Source organism: Strix uralensis, chromosome 3, assembly GCF_047716275.1.
Source record: "Strix uralensis isolate ZFMK-TIS-50842 chromosome 3, bStrUra1, whole genome shotgun sequence".
Classification (NCBI taxonomy): Eukaryota; Metazoa; Chordata; class Aves; order Strigiformes; family Strigidae; genus Strix; species Strix uralensis.
The window spans coordinates 106,042,567-106,060,693 of NC_133974.1; the positions used below are offsets into that span (position 1 = coordinate 106,042,567).

Genomic DNA, 18,127 nt, shown 5'->3' on the forward strand with positions numbered 1-18,127 from the left:
ACTGGTTGCTTGTTGCAAGAGATTCCTAGTGTAAAATACAGCAAGAAATAAATCTGTGAGGTGGCAACTGTGGCTCTTCCAAACTAAATTCCATTTTAAAAATAAGATTCTCTATATTTCAGATTTTAAAATTTTATATATATATATAAAACATTGTTTTCCTTATCTGTTTTTACCTTAACAGTCTGATAAATTCTGACTTCATGATGAACATGATAAAAATTGCAGTACATATCTGACAAACTATTGCCTTTGTTAAAAATATTTCCTGTCATTTCTTACTGGTAACAATACAAATAACAGTGCAGATGTATTTTTTCATTGTTTTTATCTGTTTTATCATGAACTGTATTGTAATTTCTTATTGAGACATGAAACTTATAGTAAGTTTTTCTTATTAGTCCATAATCTATATGCTATTTCTGCCACAGTGATAATGATCCTTTTTTTTAGTTGTCATTAATAAATAAACTACTTATTAAACGTGATTTTCTATTCTAAACATGTTTACCTGTGTAGATTATCCTTTTATATCCCTGTAGTTCCCCTTTCTGTATTAACAAAATTCACTGTAATTGAATAGATTCTTACATCTGCTCTTTGTCATATTCGCAAGGCTGACATTTGTAGTAAGGGGCATCCTTTGCAAAGTGCTGACAAGCAGCCTTTAAAGTTAATGAAAGACAGAATCACTGAATGCATTGACAGCACTTTGTAGAAGTAGGTATGAAGAGCCCACATTTGTTGGAACGTGCTTACGTGATTCCTGTCGTTAGCTATTTCCAAACTTCCAAGAAGTTTTGCAGTTGGTCTTTGTCTTACAATGATGATTAGAATTAGGTATAGACTAAATCCAAAGATCCAGTATCAAGATAGGATGCAGACCTGTATTGTTTAGGTATCTGCTGACAGAGCAACCAGCAATGCTGAGGTGAGTCTGTGAGTGGGAGCAAATGCACCAGCTGCTGCTAGCACTACTGTTGCTAACCAGGCGGAGGACCTTCAAGTCCACATTGTGGTGGGGAACAGAAGTCAGGGGTAACTGAAAGGAACCAGAGCAGGAGAAGTGGTGGAAGGAGCAGAGTAGTGAGTGTCTTGTAAAGTCATTGAGATCAGGAAAAGATTCTTATGGAAACAGTCTTCAGAGCGCCACAGCTGAAAAAGCATTTTGCTATTACAGATTCTTCTGTCACTGAGAAAAGAATTGGAGAATCAGCAGAACAACAGATCTTTTCCCTTTACTCTCTATATAGCAAAAAGTACTGGGTGAGGTAAAGGAGAATTTAAATTATTTTTTCCAACTTACTTCTGTTTCTAAACAGATAAACCACATTTACATTTTTTCAGAGAAAATGAATGTACAAGTAGTCCAGAAAGCCAAAGTTCTTTGTGATACAATGTCTACAAAAGCTTGAGAGCTTTGTCACACAATTACAAAGTGTATTTTGGCATTATTGAGAACATGATGTTATGCATGCATCACTTAAGTTTATTGTTGCTCTGATTGGTGGACTCAGTCCCATCCTCATTTCCAAACCTGGACTTCCTGCTCTGTGATAAATCATGCTGAGATTAGATGAGCTAATACCGGTCCTCCGTTCTGTGGGATCTTCTGTTCTATCTGAATGCTTTAACTATTGAGACCTTGAGATAAATTAATCATGCAATTGTATGTGTATGCATGCTCTTGATTTTTGTACAGAATCTTGTTTCTGTTGGGCTCTGATCAGTTAGAAGATGTGACTGAATCAAACTGAAGGCTCCTCTGTCCCAGCATCCCATCTTTAACAGTGGCCAACAGCATGTGCCTAGCGAAGAGGAATAAAATGGGGCAATGGGACAATATAATAACATGCCAAGAATACTGTCCCAGTTTCCAGCAATTGGTAGTGAAGGACTTGTAGTTTTTTGTTGTAGAGCTTTCCATTTTTGGATTATTAAGGTGTTCACTTTTTGCCTCTGTATTCCTCTAATTCCTGCCTCTCTTAATACTCAGAGAAGGAATAACTTAAATGGAGAGAGTGTGATAAGAGATCTAGGCCCACAATACTAGCTCTCAAATTGTGCTTCCTTGGAAGACCAAGTTCTCTCATTTTCCTTTCAGTATTGTTTTACAGCATGCTCATTTCACAGCATATACTATCTCTGGTATTCTGTCACAGGAGAATATGCAACTGCAAAGTGCCTTATTCTTTCTCCACAATTTGGTGAGGTTCTGTGGATTGCCTCTTCCACTCCAAGCAACAGTAAATTCTCACTTTTCAGCTCTCTTTAGCAGGGTAACAATTTCTCCTGATATCCTTTGGCAGTTTGTTAACAGATACTGCTCATAAGCTCCTATGTAATTTAGAGCTGCAAGAGAAGAACAAAGCCCATGTGTAATAATAGGCCCTTTTTGTTGTAAAAGTTACAAAAATCTATGACATTTCTTTTAGTAACTGCCAGTAACAAGACATTAGTTATCTTTTTGGATTGCAATAGTTCCTTCAGTTTTCAGTGCTGGCTCGAGTGTGTCACTATCTGTTCAGTCAAGGCTAATATGTTTAGACATGTGGCTGGTATTTGTCCATATTTATTCCCACTGAACTAATACATTGGAAGGGATTACTTGTAGGGATATAATAGCTGGTGTTATAAACTGAGGAAGTATTTTTAATGGAACTAGTCTTGACTGAGATAAGCGTTTTCAGGGAGACATAAACGTCAGACAGTAGCTCTTTAATAGTTTAGTACTATAGAAAACAATTTTTAAAAAAAACACCTTAAGAATAATGTTCTGTGAGGAATAAGGAGATGTTAGCACCAAGTGAGTTAACGGTGAAAAGTTCTAATTTCAGCAACGAGAAGTGAGTTTTTCCATTCTTACTCTCTCTGTGTAACACCCATACTCCATAAGCAGTTCCACTTTAGGGTAATGGGAGTCATTTAGCAAACGTCTGTGGACTCTGGATTAGGGCTTTTGTGTATAAAGGTAGCAAAAACATGCCCCAAGGTTACTTTTCAGCTGTTATTTTTCAGACCAGTTTCATTTTGATTTTCTGTAGTTATTGTAGAACTCAAAATGGTCATTTTTATCAGTAGTTATCAGTCATTATTTTATGTTTGTCAGTTCATAGAGTAAAATATTTAAAATTCAAATTCTATTCAATGCTAAGATATATTTTTACTACATTTTTCCTGTCAACAGAGATGGCAATTCATAAATATTACACTGGCTCTGTGTGTCCCCTTTTTACACTATTGGAAATAAGTAGTTAATTCTATTGAAGTTACTTCACTTATATCAGGTGTAAATGTTCTAAGTGAGGAGGAAAAAAAAAGCCACAAAATCCTTCCTGGAGCAGGCTAATGAATATTCAGAAGACACAACTGATTAATATGCTTCTAACCTAATGTGCTGTCCTGTAAGAACTTGAAAAACAATTGGTCTAAAATGACACTGTTTGACACCCACTCTGTCTCTGGACACCTGGCAGTTTTATTCTTATAAAGGTGAGGACTCAGTGGATAAAGCTCTGGCCTTTGATCTTCAGATCTACAGTTTAAGAGACAAGGCTGCAAGTTTGGTCATTTGAGCTTGGTCCCGAGTGAACAGTCCACATCACAAAATGATTATACATAATTTGTTACCATTGGCAGTGTCTGTTCAGGAAAGGCCAAGGACTGAGCTAGCATGAAGAATGAATTAGCTCTTACCTTTTACATTTTATTTCCTCCCTCTTTACTGTTGTAATTTTATTATCCTGTCTCTAAAACATTCAGGGGATGAAATTATCATTCATTATAAGTGCTAATACTTCCCGAAGATGAACTAAAATGGTTAATTTTTTTTTAATGTAGGTGCCCCAATCACTGAACATCCCCACCTATCCGTGGGTGTTTAATATCCACTCATCACTTCTCTGCCAAGAAGTCAGATATTTCTGAGTACTTTCCAAAGCTTGTACCATAAAAAATCCTATTTAAATTAAAGAGGAGTGAGCTTTCCTAGCTCTCAGGCAGGCTTGCAGCTACATTTAAATAGCATAAGTATATAAAGCACTTCATGCTACAGTGTTCTGTTTTTATAAAATACCATTTCCAAAGGATTCTCAATTTACATTAAATCCTTCTTACAGTACTTGTGATAGGTGTGTTTGATCAGCAAGCCTTCTTCATGTATTCGCTTCCACATTGGAAGCCAGATATATCAGTCTATTCACAGGTATTCGCTATAGGAAAATCATTCAACTCTTGTGCCTCATGGGGCACTATACACACAATCTCAGTTCACTTGGAAGGAATCTCAGTTAATGTTGCTTAATGTCTCTGTCAAAAGGAAGGACAAAGTAAGGTAACTGAAAGCAGCCAGTAACTGAGCTGTTTGTGATTCTGGAAGACATTGTGCATGAGCAAAGAAAAATGTTTATGACTAGAAAGTTTGTTCCACTAGGTCTGAATTCCAAAAATGACCTTTAAGTGATTTTCCCACACACTCAAAAACCTTTAGTTCTCTTAGAATTTGAGTCCAGCTCTTGCCCTTTGGGATTACCCATCCTGGGAACACTCAGGACTGTAATTCTGCTACTCAACACAATATCATGGGGAGATAAAAAGAAGGCAGGTGCTGGAAACTAACATATACCTCCAGAATCCATTTGGTGTACACTCTGGCAAAACCATTTAGTGATAAAGTTTATAACTTCTGTAGATTTTCCAGTTTTGCTCATATCCTTTTCAATCAGCCTTTCTTTTTCTCTGAGAAGGGGTGGCTGTCTTCCTAGAGAGGGCAAGTACAATCAAAGCCAAAACTAAGATGGCAAGTGTGGTGATCTTCATGTCCAGAAAAGGGTAGCTGTAGGTTAGGGAGCAATGGGAAAAGGATGGAGGAGTGCTATCTGCTGACACCATAACCTGCCTCCTATAAGAAATAGATGGCTATGCACCATTTCAGATGTATTTCTCCCCAGTGTCAGTGAACAGTACTTCCTTCCCATTCACTTCTCATAAGTCTCATTCTAGCAGAAATGGTAAGTGAAAGTGCTTCCAACAGAAATCAATAATTTCTCCCTTTGCCACACTTCCCAGAAAGCAAGAAATTCTCATCCTATTTTTTAAAGATAGTGAGTGAATGAACTTAAAAATAGAAAAAAAAAAATAATTCTAAGCATGTTCTGTGACAGTACTGCAAACTCTTTTTCCTAAAGGCTTCTTATTATAAAATAATTTCATTTTGTTTGATAACTAGATAACTGTGCAAAGAAATGAGAAAGAGTTTACACTGAAAAATCATCTGTCATTAGAAAGAGCTTAACACACAATAAGATGTAAAGTTTGAGTGCTGTTTTGTGTTTGTTCCTATGCATGCTCATTTTTTAAAGGCATATCCATGTAGACATGGCAATATTTCTCAGAGCTTCTTCTAAATAGCTTGTTACTAGCCATGTCACTCATACTAAGCATATGTTATTATAGCTTAGTGGCATCTGTATCTACCATGTATTACAACATTTAGCATCTCTGCATCTAGCATCAGTCATTTAAAAATCCACTAGCTAGAAGGTCCCTGTACTTAAACTGTCTTTTTCAGCATCTGAATTGCATAACATCTATCTGTGTGGATTTTTTCTAGACAACAAACTTCTTGCTCAACTCCTGTGGGTAGGATTAATGGCAGAGTTTAAAGGACAAGCTGTGTGATCTATCAAAAGTGTACATGCTGAGATCTTAGAAAAACATGACCACATTTTGTGTATTACTGTCAATTGGGGTGGCAAAAGGGTTGGATTACTGCAGGGTCAGAAAACTGATAACAGTGAGTTATATATTGAATGCTGTCTTTGTGTATGGTGTGGGACACACACTTAAGAAAGAATCTATATTGCAAGGAAATTACAATGTATTGCAAATATCAACTAAATAGCTCACACACAGAGCCACATTCACACACACTTGCACAGAGCGGAACTCCACTGACATTCCTGAAATTGTTACTGGCATAAATTTGGTTGATGTGTAGTAGTCCATCTGGTGTTTACACAAGTTTGATGTGATGTATGGCCTTGCTCAGGTAATTTTTGAAACTATTATATCAGAAGAAGTACATGCTAAATAAGAGATAAGTGCATAAGAAGAGGAAGGTTAAGAATGGCATGGGAGAAGTCATGAAGATAAAATACCGTACATTTCTCAACAGCAAACCTTCCTGTTGATTAAGAAGTGGCACTGATGGTATCCTTGCTTTAATGAGACTTCAAGATGAGTGATGTACACACCAATTCTTTTGTTTTTCAGCTCTTAGGCAAGTGAATAGTATAATGGTCAAGTCCTTTCATTAACTCGCACAGTTTATTCAATATTCAATGCTTTTGTTTAGTATCTAATATATGCTGTTAATTTAGGAATTGTATCTGTCCTGCAATGGCCAGGATGAAAACTGTATATCTTCCCCCATCTATTGTTTTATTTACTTCCAGTTTTTCTGTTTCAACAATCTTTTAATAAAATCTTCATCTTTTCATTTTTTCTTGTTACGTCACTCTTTTCTAGTTATTTCTGACTACCTTTATGAATCTGACTAACATGATTCTATTCCTTCTTCTTTATTCTTTCCTGTATACAGTACTATGACCGTTCATTAAACCTTCACCTCATTGTTTATTGATCTCATTGGGGACTGCTTTGTTAAACACACTGCCACTTTTCCAGTTTTTGGTCATTGTCTAATCCTATAGGTTTACTACAGCAAATTGTTTAATAAATCTGTCAGAATATATGTCTGTGAGGGAAGATTCACATGTGAGCACAACACAACAGATGCAAGAAACAGTGAAAAGTGATAAAATGTTACATTGTTTAGTTGCACATAGGTATTTTTGGAGAAGTGAATGAATTCTCTATTTAGCAGTTATTTCGTTAACAAGGGAAATTTCCATATGATTTCCATCTCTATCTGTTAAGAAGAGCTGCTTCTGTCTTCTGATACATTGTTGTAGGTAAAGATACTAAATGGATCCAAGGATTTTTCTCAATCCAGTGAGAAAAGGAGTGAATTTTGAGTTGAGGTTTTTTTTACAAAGCTGATCTTTTCCATTATGACAATGGCAGTATATGGAATTTTAATTTCAAAGTTGTAAATAATATCACACGTTTAAATAAGTGTTTTAAGGCTCTGAAAACTTCTCACAAGCATAAATAATTTTGGCTTCAAAATAACCCTGTGAAGTAAGGAAATACTGCCTGTGTGTTCACATGCAGTTACTGAGACATGGAAGAACAAAATCACCTTCAGAGATTATTCTTCAGACTAAGCTCTTTAATTCCCATTTATACAGGGTGGTCATAGAAGCAGATTGGTTTACAGAGATTCCTAGAATTTGTATATGATCCCATCCTCACCCCAGAACTTCTTAAAGAAAAAATGGTAACAGTAATGGAATTTCCCAACGCAATTTTTAAAATAAAGTCATTAAGCAAGTTAAAAGATATTTTTCTGCTTGTTTTGGAATCAGTTAGAAGTCAAATGAGAATTCCGTAAGAGAACTTTGAATGCTATGTCTCTGGTTAGTGTCTTCATCATAAGAAGTATTGTTTCCCATGCCATCACTTGCTCATTCAAGTTATTATCCCTGATCTAGTCAAGTCATCAAGAGCTTGTGTAAGAATTAGATTTGACAGAGTAAGCCTCAGTCAGAGAGAGAATCAATGAAAGGTGGATACATTTTTGGGATGTCTCTGCATTTCCTGGACTGCTGTGTTTGGATATTTTGCCAAAATGATCCATGCATTATACTAAGAGTTTGTTTCTCTTTTGTCTTGTTGCCTAAATACCCAAGCGGTTGGTACCTGTTTGGAGACTCAATTACAGTTTTGTTTCCTGCAATTGAACTTAGTGCCTGTGCAGGTTTAGAGGTTGATTTTATGGTCTGTGGCCAGGATACCGGACTTGAATGTTTCCTTAACACCTCATTGTATAGTCCATAAAATTGAAGCCTGGTTTACTTATAAAAGCGCATTTAAAATGTGATTGCACTATTATTTTGATATCAAGCAAACATTTCACAGATGAAAAGGACTTTATAATCTGAAGGCAGAATAACAATAATTAATGCTTCTATTATTATGTCTAAACAGAATATATATTAAGCAGAAGACAGGTAATTAATCCCACTTGAAAGAATATATGCTACTCATCACTCATTTATGAATTCTTCAGTCTCTGCATAAAAGCAGTGTCTCAAACAAAGCTAAAATACCTTAGGTACAATAACAGGCTAGGTCCTCCAATTCTTATTTAGATGAAATTCCCAAGAGTATATTATAAAGATTACAGGATCAGGTCTAAGGAGTAGCATTAGCTCAATGAGAACTGAACTTATGTTTATAAAACTGGGTGACATTTTTCCTATTGTATCCATGGTAAGGAAATTTTATCTCCCATTGGAATGTTGAACCACACTACATTATTTTTCCAATATCCAAATAAAGTTTACACTATATTTCTTAATTTTTAATATAAAAATGTGTTCTTAGTAGTTAAAAAATCACAGATGATTCCTAGTAGAATACATTCTAATGTGGTTTAAATATTTTGATGTTTCAAATTTGAGTTAATGGACACAGTTTTATTATACTTGTTGCTAGAACAGCATTTACAGAATTTTTATAGATGGCTTCTTCCCCAATAAATTTCATCGTAAAAATATTATCCTTTTATTTTCACTACATATGGAATATTTTGACAGCCTATTGTAAGGTAGTTATTTGAAAGTTTTAAATACCTTTTCTTTTACAGACATGGTTGCAGCATCATATAAACATGTTTTTTCCTTGTGAATCATTAATGTTTTAAGGTATTTCTTTTACCTCCTAGAGAAACTATATCCGGGGATTAACAAGATTGTTCACTGGAATTCATGTGGAAGCATAACTGCAGTAGCTGAGAAATGATCATGTTTCCTTTTAGTTCTCAGCAAGAGTAATTGAATGTTGAATATCTTACTAAACGCTGGACTGTGACAGTGTGTTAACACTCCGACTATCTCCTAACAGCAGGGCAATTATTTGCTGAGTGGGATTTTTATAAATCCCCTGGCAGTAGTATGTCCTGATAATTATGATGAAGTGCACTGGTCAGTGTTGATTCAGCAATCCCATCTCTAGCAAATATTTCATTCACAGCTCTCCTTCATGCTTTTACTTTTATGGCTTTTAAAGATATCTTACCTCTCCTATCAGCTTGCTTAGTTTCTTACAAATTACAATGGAGCAAAAAAGGATTTTCAGGTCCCTATTTTGTTGAAGTCTTTTCCTTCTTGTTTAGCTCCTCATTAAAAGACCAGAAAGAGAAAGTAGGACTTTATTTAGGTTCTTATTGTGACAATCACTTGCAAAACCTTCCTCCCTCAAAGCTATTTTTTTCAAGATTAAATGACATTAAATGAAACAATTATATTCATGATATATGTTGATTATTTCAGACTTTCAGAGTTGATATGGAAAAGTAATTTAAAAAGAGCATACCTTTGTTATTGTTTAGTTAAATTACAGTAAAAAATATTCTAAATATATAAAGATACACTTTCTATTGACTTCATGCTTACATTTTATCTTCAGCTCAAATTCATCGATTTTTAATTTTGCGTGTGAGTAATTATTTGCAGTGCAGTAGCTACACTTTATATATTAGGGCATATTTTGTTTGGAATTTTATATGTAGACTTTAAAAGCTCAGTCAAGAAATAAGAATAAGATAATTCATTCATAAATAAAAATTGCAGCATCTAAAAGTGTTCACGTTTTATTATGCCACTTGGAATCACCAATCTTTTCTGAGGAACTATCCAGCATAATCAGCACAGCCTTTTCTTTCCATTTCTACTTGCACCTTTTTCTTTCCTTTCTTCCTTCCTTCATAGTTTAGCTTTCAGCGCAAGCTCCTTAATAATTTCTTTGTTGTATTCTGGGAAAAAACAGTTAAGTCTTTCTCACTGTGCAGAAATGTTAAACAAGAAAAGACAAAATGGATATTCTGCAGCATAGACTAAATATAGGATTAGAGGTGGAAGCAATACAGAATTAAAAAAAACCCAACAAATATATTCTTTGCTAAAGTTCATTAAATTAATATTTGTTTTCTTATGATTTTTTTCTTTTTTTATATGCCACCATTAATTATAAAGATAAGAAAATGATTGGGAGGAAACTAAATGATAGAGTGTTAGAAATGCAAAATGATTCAAAATATTAATGTAATGCTAGGGATGACTGGGTAACAAATGGTACATTTGCCAGTATGCTTGACCTGACACAATTAATATTCCAGGTCATGCTTGGGTTTCCATGATGGAAGGTCTGAGGCAGAGAATTCTAGGGGAAAAATATATCCATTGTATAACTCATTTCTCTCTCTTTTTTTTTTTTTTTTTTTTTTTTTTATTTTCCCTGACGAGTCAAAACCATAGTCTTAAGAAAAATATCTGTACTTTCACACCTCATTTGCCATATTCACCACTGGGCCACCATTCACCAGAAGGGCCTGATGCAAGGAGGTCAGTAAGAAGCTATTAGCAGAGTCCTCTCCTGAGATTTCTTTGGTGTTATTGAGGTGGAAGTTAGCATGACAGTACTGCAAATAACTCAGTTGTATTTTTTTTAACAGTTAGCACAGATTTCCCCATAGTGTTTGTCACTTTAGAAAATTGTTCCTGGAAATCCCTAGCGCTTAGGGATATGGTGTATTTGGGAACTGTCAATGTCAGGTTAATGGTTGAACTAGATGATCTTCAAGGTCTTTTCCAACCTAGATGATTCTGTGATTCTGTGAAATGAAGTCCCAAAAAGCTGGCTTTGACAGAGCCCCTTAGTTGTGAAGAACATGGGTACAGAAAAATGTGTCATTCTCCCTGCAGACGAGGTACTTTTTGTAACCTATCATAATATTTTGGAGGGTTACATATTTTCTTACAAAATAAAGGTGGGGATAATATTGGAATCAAAGTGTGAGGTAATATCTCAAGACAGATACTCTTCTACCACTGAAAAAGCAGTATTAAATACAGTGGTTTTGTAGTTGAGAGAATATTGTATAAAGTAGGGAAAAGATGAAGTAACGCTTTTAACGCATTGTACTGGTCTCAAGAAGATATGCAAATTTATTAAGTACCAAAGGCTTTGATCCTCTAGATTCTTAGATTTCTGCAGACTGCCAGCTCCCTGCAGAGGATAGAGTGAATAGGGCATTCATCAGTGCATAGCACATGTGCAAGAAATTACAAAAATAAGACTCTTGATTTGCAGAGATATTTAAAAATGAATGGAAGCAATTTTGCCAGGGATTGGTCTGAACTGGAAAGTAGAATCAAACTCATCCCCTTGTCTCTTCTACCAAACTTTGCCAATTTTAAATCTAGGCCTAAAAGCTTAGCACATACCTTGGGAAATTTAGAGTAAATTAGTATTAATTTTATCTATCTGGATACTAACTCTGCTGATTGCTCTGCTATCTGTCTGGTTGAATACTTGAACATATATAATTAAAATGTAAAGTAATTAACAAGGATTTCTTGAAAAAATATTATTTAAAAATGCACTTCATAATCAATTTTGACCCAGATTTTACAAAGAGCTTCAACTGCAGAAGAGTCAAGAACTTTTAAAGTGTCCAACTGGCCTCACTAAAACTCCAAATCCATTTTCATAGTCAGTACATTATCTGTGTATGTTTAACCTAATAGTCTGTAAAAAATACCAAACAAAAGATGGCTTTTGTTAAGACACTTTTCAGCAATAATTCAAAAGACACTGAACCAATGGATTCCCACACATATTATGGGTAATTTTGATTTAAATAAAAGTGCTAAAAGCCAATCCTATTTGTGCACCTTGAGATATTCAGTAGCATTTCATGGTGTTTGAACCCTTTATGAACTATAGCTTTTTCTACTGCCAAACATTTAAACAAAGAAATGTCAAGTAGAATATACATAGTATCTCAATATAGATTGCAAAATGCAGTTTCAGAAAGTCATTATACTCATGGAGACATTTATACTTGCTCTATGTCTAACAGAAGCAATGCCATTTCTAGAGCCCAGACAGAAACTTTAAAGTTATTCTTGCCTGTAATTCATCAGAGGAAAAATCTTTAAATTACTTAAGGTGTTGCATTTTTCCACTTTGGGGAAACAAAAACCAAAATCCAAACCTGTGTTATGTAGATTTAAATAATCTAATTTAAAAAAAAAAAAAAAATTCCTACCCAACTTGCTTTTCAGCTTTTTTATTTATTTATTTTCTTTTTTCAAGAAAAGGCTTAAAAAGGGTGTAAATTTGGGGCAGATAAAGCCATGATCAGGATTTGCTACTGATGAACAAATCCATGCCTGCCAACTTCAGAGAGTCATTATTATTCTGTAGTGGTTTATTCCAGATCATCCTGATTCTCAGCGATGCACATGGAGAAGTTTTTCTTCTGGAAAATGTTTACATTTTCAGTGACATTGTAGTTTTCTGTAAAATATGTGTTTCACAGACTTGCTGCGAGAGAGCAGTATCTCTCCCACTAGCTGGGGACCTCTGCGGATTCATGGCATGGCTAGAACGCAGTCTCCACATTAGGTAGGATACAACATCTGAATATAGATGACACAGGAATGGGTGGAAAGATTAAGTAACAATACAATAAACAGTTCAGTGAAATGTGAGAAAAAGCTAGTTACAGACAATCACTTTTCTATTTTACTGTCATCAACAATGAAGACAAAAATTCATTGATCAGAACGTAGGCACATCTGATGGCCATGGTAAGACTAATGAGTGAAGAGCTATAATGACCATGGCATAGAGATTGTTTGTGTATCTCCAGCATGGAATCTAAGTTGTATGGAAGCCCTTGACTGTGACATTTTATATTTGAGAGAACTTGTGTAACAAGTATATAGTGTAAATATTGTGGAACAGTGCAATAAAGCCTGAGACAACATATGGAACTTGTGTTTATGCAGCACTTACAGGTCACCCAGTGTTCGCAAGAAAAAATGTAATGGGCCGATAAGAAAATTGCAATAGGACAGTGTATGGAATACCACAAAAATAATAACAACATTAGGAGAATCTGTAACTTGATGAGATGTTTATGTGAGTAAGAGTCAGACTAGCAGAACCAAACTTTTAATATGCAGCTGGATTTTACAGATCATACAGATGGACCTGCACTTTCACTTTCACTCCAGTGATTCTGCTTGCCTGCTGTCTGAAGCATGGATCCCTGCCATTTTAGTCCGACATCCTGAAGAGCTGAAGAAACAACCAGTGGTTGTTTGGCATACATATGTTTATACCACTTATCTCTATTCATGTCCTCTTTCCCATTACACATTTAGACTGATAGTGTAGTGGAATAGTTTATAGGGTTTACACTAAGAGGGGAACGCATAACAGAGGGCCAAAATAAATTGTCATTAGGGACAGATCACTTACAGAGTTGGAGAATATGTTCCATAAAATTTTTAATAGCCCAACAATATTTTGAATAAGCTACCATATCTGAATATTTTTGTCCATTAAACAGTAACTTTTATATGGGCCTTACTTAACTGTTTTGACACAAGAAATAGGAACTTCCCAGTAGGGTATGTTAATGAAAAATGCATTAGAGCTAATTGGGGAGTGTTCAGTCCTCCCAGCCCCAAGAGATTAATACTTTATGAGGAGGCTGATGCTCTACTTAGTTTTCTCATGGGTCCTCAGTAGTGTTCCAAAGGAGAAATGCAAGCTTGTAAAAATTTACTCTTTTCCTTACCTTTCCCTGCATCACAAAACTGATTTATTTTTCCTACTGTTTTTATTGAATACTTCTTAGCAATTAAAATTATGAGAAAAGCAAAGGACAATATTTTTAACTGAGCAAATCTACTTTGAAAGTCTTAAGAATACTGAGTATACTGTTGTAGAAAATATAATTGTCCTTAAAGAAACTCAGTATCTTTAAATTATTTTTGGCAGGTGCATTTAAGCATATTTCATGGAGATTTAGTGGCTTTGTGTAATATAGTAGAGGAATTCTCATGTTTAACAGTTCATAATTAATTCAGTAAACTCACATATGTCTATTTGATAATTGTTTATATACAACTGATAAAATCCCTACATTTATAGGAATTATTTAGGAACAGTCTGTCACATAATTTTGACTTGCCAGATATTCACAGATTGTCAATGATGTAGATTACTAGTTCAGAATTTGAAATGTATGCTTTATATTAGTAATTGTTATATTAGATCACACTAGTGATACAATTAATGACGTATCCTGAAAAAATGAAATAACCAAATTCAGTGAAGAATAAATCTTTCAGTTTAATTCACAATTCAGAAATTTTTATTCTAAATTTCTCTTTTACACAAGTTTTATACTATTAAAACTAAATACATTTGAATAGTTAAAAGAATTTAATGCAAATATTTTGTTGGAAAAAAAGCAATTACTGAGTTTTGTATTTTCTTGTATTTTACGTTAACTAATCACTCAGTTTTACTTTTAAAAATGCTGCAGTTGCCACTTAGTCCACATTGTGAGTCAGCTAGCACAAAGTTTAAAGGCACAAGAGTTATGTTCCCTTGCATAAACATATATTTTACTCTTTAAGTATTTGGAAATAATAGGTAATATATTTTTGTTCCTATTGTGTACAGCAATTTAAATTGGAATTTAAATTAAACTTTAAATTTCAAACCATCTATAATAGTTTGCCTTTAAAACTAGATGCAGATTTGTACATTTTAAATTATTTTTTTAAGGGAAAATTGGCTTTAACTACTGCTGTGGAAGGTGGAAGATTGAATGTGAATGAAAGAAAACATGGGTTTGAGATACAGGAAGCTCTTTCTTCCATAAAATGAAACTTACTCCCAGATTATACATTACATTATCCTATTTAAACCCTTTTGTAACTGTAATGCAATACTCAGAGATACATTTAAACTATAGATCTATCCCATGTCAGTAGGCATCAGAAACTTTGTGTAGAACTGTTTATTATACAGGCTTTTTTAATTGGTTTGATTTATAGAATAAATGCACGAATGACTTCTAAGTTAGTTGAAGTCAAAGATAACCCCATCTTCTGCTCAGATTGCAGGCATCTACAATTCACCATTCAGAAAATCCCCAGATCCAATGGAACTGCTGCTACGGAAGTCAAAGCCATTGAGCCACAGACAGCAGCAAACAAAGAGTCCCTTTGACTACGAGCTCTATGACTGGCCAACTTGTAAAAGGCCTCCAACTTTCTCCACAGCACAGCCTCTACCACCTACTGGCAGACAGAAACCTCAGGTAACGTTTTTCAGTGTCTCTGAGGCAGCTTTTGTTCATATCTTGTACCATAGATTATCATAGAATATCTCAAGTTGGAACATTGAGTCAAAAAAATCCCTTTTGTGGATTTGTTGGGGTTTTTTTATATAGATTTAGTACTTGCATTCAGGATATAAAGTCTTTGAAACAGATTTGTCTTAAAGAAAAAGAAACATAGGTGTTATGTAAAAACACAGAAATATGATTCTTTAGAATTTACTTTTGTCCTTTGGGGAAAAAAATGTAATTTCTGATATTTCAGTGGGAAGACCTGATATAATTGAATGTCAATATTATGATTCATTAGAGGTAGAAGTCTTAATTTCCATTTTTAAATAAAAAAAAATAGGCAAAATGAATGTTAACATGACAAATTAAGCAGCTGTGATAACTTTTTCCTCTTTTTGCAATTGTTTTCCATATGAAGACCAAGAGATATCTTCTCAGTATAGAATAGTTCCTGCTCTTTTTTGTCCACTAGCTGTGTGTCAGCTTTAATTGCAAAAATTTCTACATTATGTTCTGCATCACAGCCAAGTTGCCCGGCTCACATTCTTAACTGTCATGGTCTCAATTTTAATTTGTTGATGTCAACATATGTTGCAGATAGCTTTCTTTTATCTTCTATAAAGTAATGGAGATTCCTGAGATAATGCAACAGACTGAACATCCCACAAGATGGTAAAACATCTTTTGCCACCTTATTATCAAAACCTGCCAGGAATATACCCAATATATACAGTGGACAGACTTTTGAGACCTTTGTGTTCCTCACTTGATGACAATACAATGACATGTAGCTTTTGCCAGTCAATGCTTGATACAGTTACTTTTGAGATAGAAGTATTCTGTCTTTCCCTCTATTCTGAAGAATTTTTCAGTTTGCCCAATATACTGAACCTTCTACTTACCTCACACATATATTTTCTGTGCTGGTTTGACTTTGAATGACCACAATGTCTTCAGAATCTCTTACACTTTTTTTTTTTTTTTTAATAATACTACATCCTATATTTAAATTTTCTCATCCATATTTTGCTTAGAAGGACAATGCTTCTAAAGGAGTCCTTCTCAGTAACTTTCACTGAAGCTATCATTTAGCTGCAGAAATGAAACAACAATAATGATCAATAAGCAATGTATAATATATCTTTATTGGTATTTTAGTCCTCTGAACTGAAAGGTTATTTTTGCTATAATATTATAGCTCTTGGTAGAGGTGATCTGAACACAGTCTTAAGTTTGAACTACTGCTGGGTTCAAACAATGTGTATGCATGCTATCTGCCACAATTTGCCTGTGGCTTATTGATTGCATCCACAATGTTCTTCAGTGGGGACAGCAGTGGGCATACTGGCTAACCCACACAGAAGAAGCTTTTCTCACCTTTACGTCATGACTGACTTGTCCGTAGCAAGATGAGTCTGTATCAGTGGTGGGACATGAAGGCAAAGGCAATTGGGTAAGAGCACGAGAAGAAGATGCAGGCCTGCCAGAATACCTCTGGAGAAGTAGAGGTGAGCCACGCAGAGATCCACACTGCTTGTAACAGTAACGATCAGCTTCAGGGCAGTTCACCTTCGTCCTTCCCTACTTTTGTTCTCCCTACCTTGACTGCTTGAGCTTCCTCATTGAATGAACTCATTAACTCATGTTAGAATCGAGACAAAGTGTGAGCCAACAAACAGGCTGGGTGATCAGGAGTTTGGAGTTGAAATAAATATGACATTGTAACTTTACCTTCTGGGACCAAAGGGGCTATGACAGTCCTTCAGTGGGATGTGACTGAATGCACTGTCTCTCAGGTTAGAGGGGAAGATTTTGCCTAGTGAACAAGGTACAGAAATTGTGCTTTTAAATAAAGGGGAAACTCGGAGGATTTCCATTGTTAAGTTGCTCTTGCAAAACCGCTTTACTGTATACAAAGTATCTTACAAGCTTCTGTTTGGATTTGGAATATTTTATAGACCTTTCTAAGTTCAGACGCACGCACAGCAGTCGTGCACAGATAGCCTTTTAGAACAAACCAGAAGAGTTCTGTTTATTTTCTGCACCTCAAAGAGGGAATTTACTATATAATACTTTAATCCTTTCAGCACCCTGGGATGTACACTGTGGGGTAAATTTTCAAAGCACAGCGCGTGGATTTAGCTGCGCGACTCTTATTGATGTTAATGGGAGTCACACGGCTAAATCCCTGCACAACACTTTGACAATTTAGGGTTGTATGTCTAAGAAAAGGACACTGGTTTGAGCTGATGAAACAGCTGGAAATGAAAACCCATCAGAACACATCATCCTGAAAGTTGTCTGGTGTGACAATAAGGAATTTAATTACTAGATATCGTTGTGTCCTAGTTCTCTGTGGTAACGCTTTTTGGCACCAAGCTTCTTTTTCTAATATCTACCTGGCCCACTGTGAGTCACTTGTTACTCCACTGTTTTTTCAGGTATCTAAAATTTGTATTGCCCGTAGGGTTGGAAATTTTCTATGAGAATGTCAACTATATGTATTTAAAAGAACAAAAATTAACTATTTTTCAGCTTTCTCTTAGGGAAATGGGTATTTATCATTTTATAGATGTGTGTGTAAGTGTATTTAAAAGAAAAGTTTTAATGATGCTTATACATCAGTTAGATCTGTCTTTTTTATTACTGAGTTGACTAGAATTACAGTTTGATGGAAACATAAATAATACTAAAATTAGTCATCTGTTCATTAAAAGACATTAATAGCAGAAAGCACACCACCATTTTTAGGGGATTTTTTGCATGCTGTTAGCTGTTCTG

The 18,127-nt window shown here is 35.0% G+C and overlaps 1 protein-coding gene across 1 annotated transcript in view; it reads left to right on the plus strand.

Annotated features, from left to right (window-relative positions):
- SPATA17 (spermatogenesis associated 17) overlaps window positions 1-18,127 on the plus strand; it is a 92,479-nt gene that overhangs the window by 40,645 nt on the left and 33,707 nt on the right. The window contains exon 7 of the mRNA XM_074864855.1: window positions 15,113-15,316. Within this exon, the coding sequence (XP_074720956.1) occupies window positions 15,113-15,316 (204 nt within the window). The remainder of the gene's footprint in view (window positions 1-15,112; window positions 15,317-18,127) is intronic.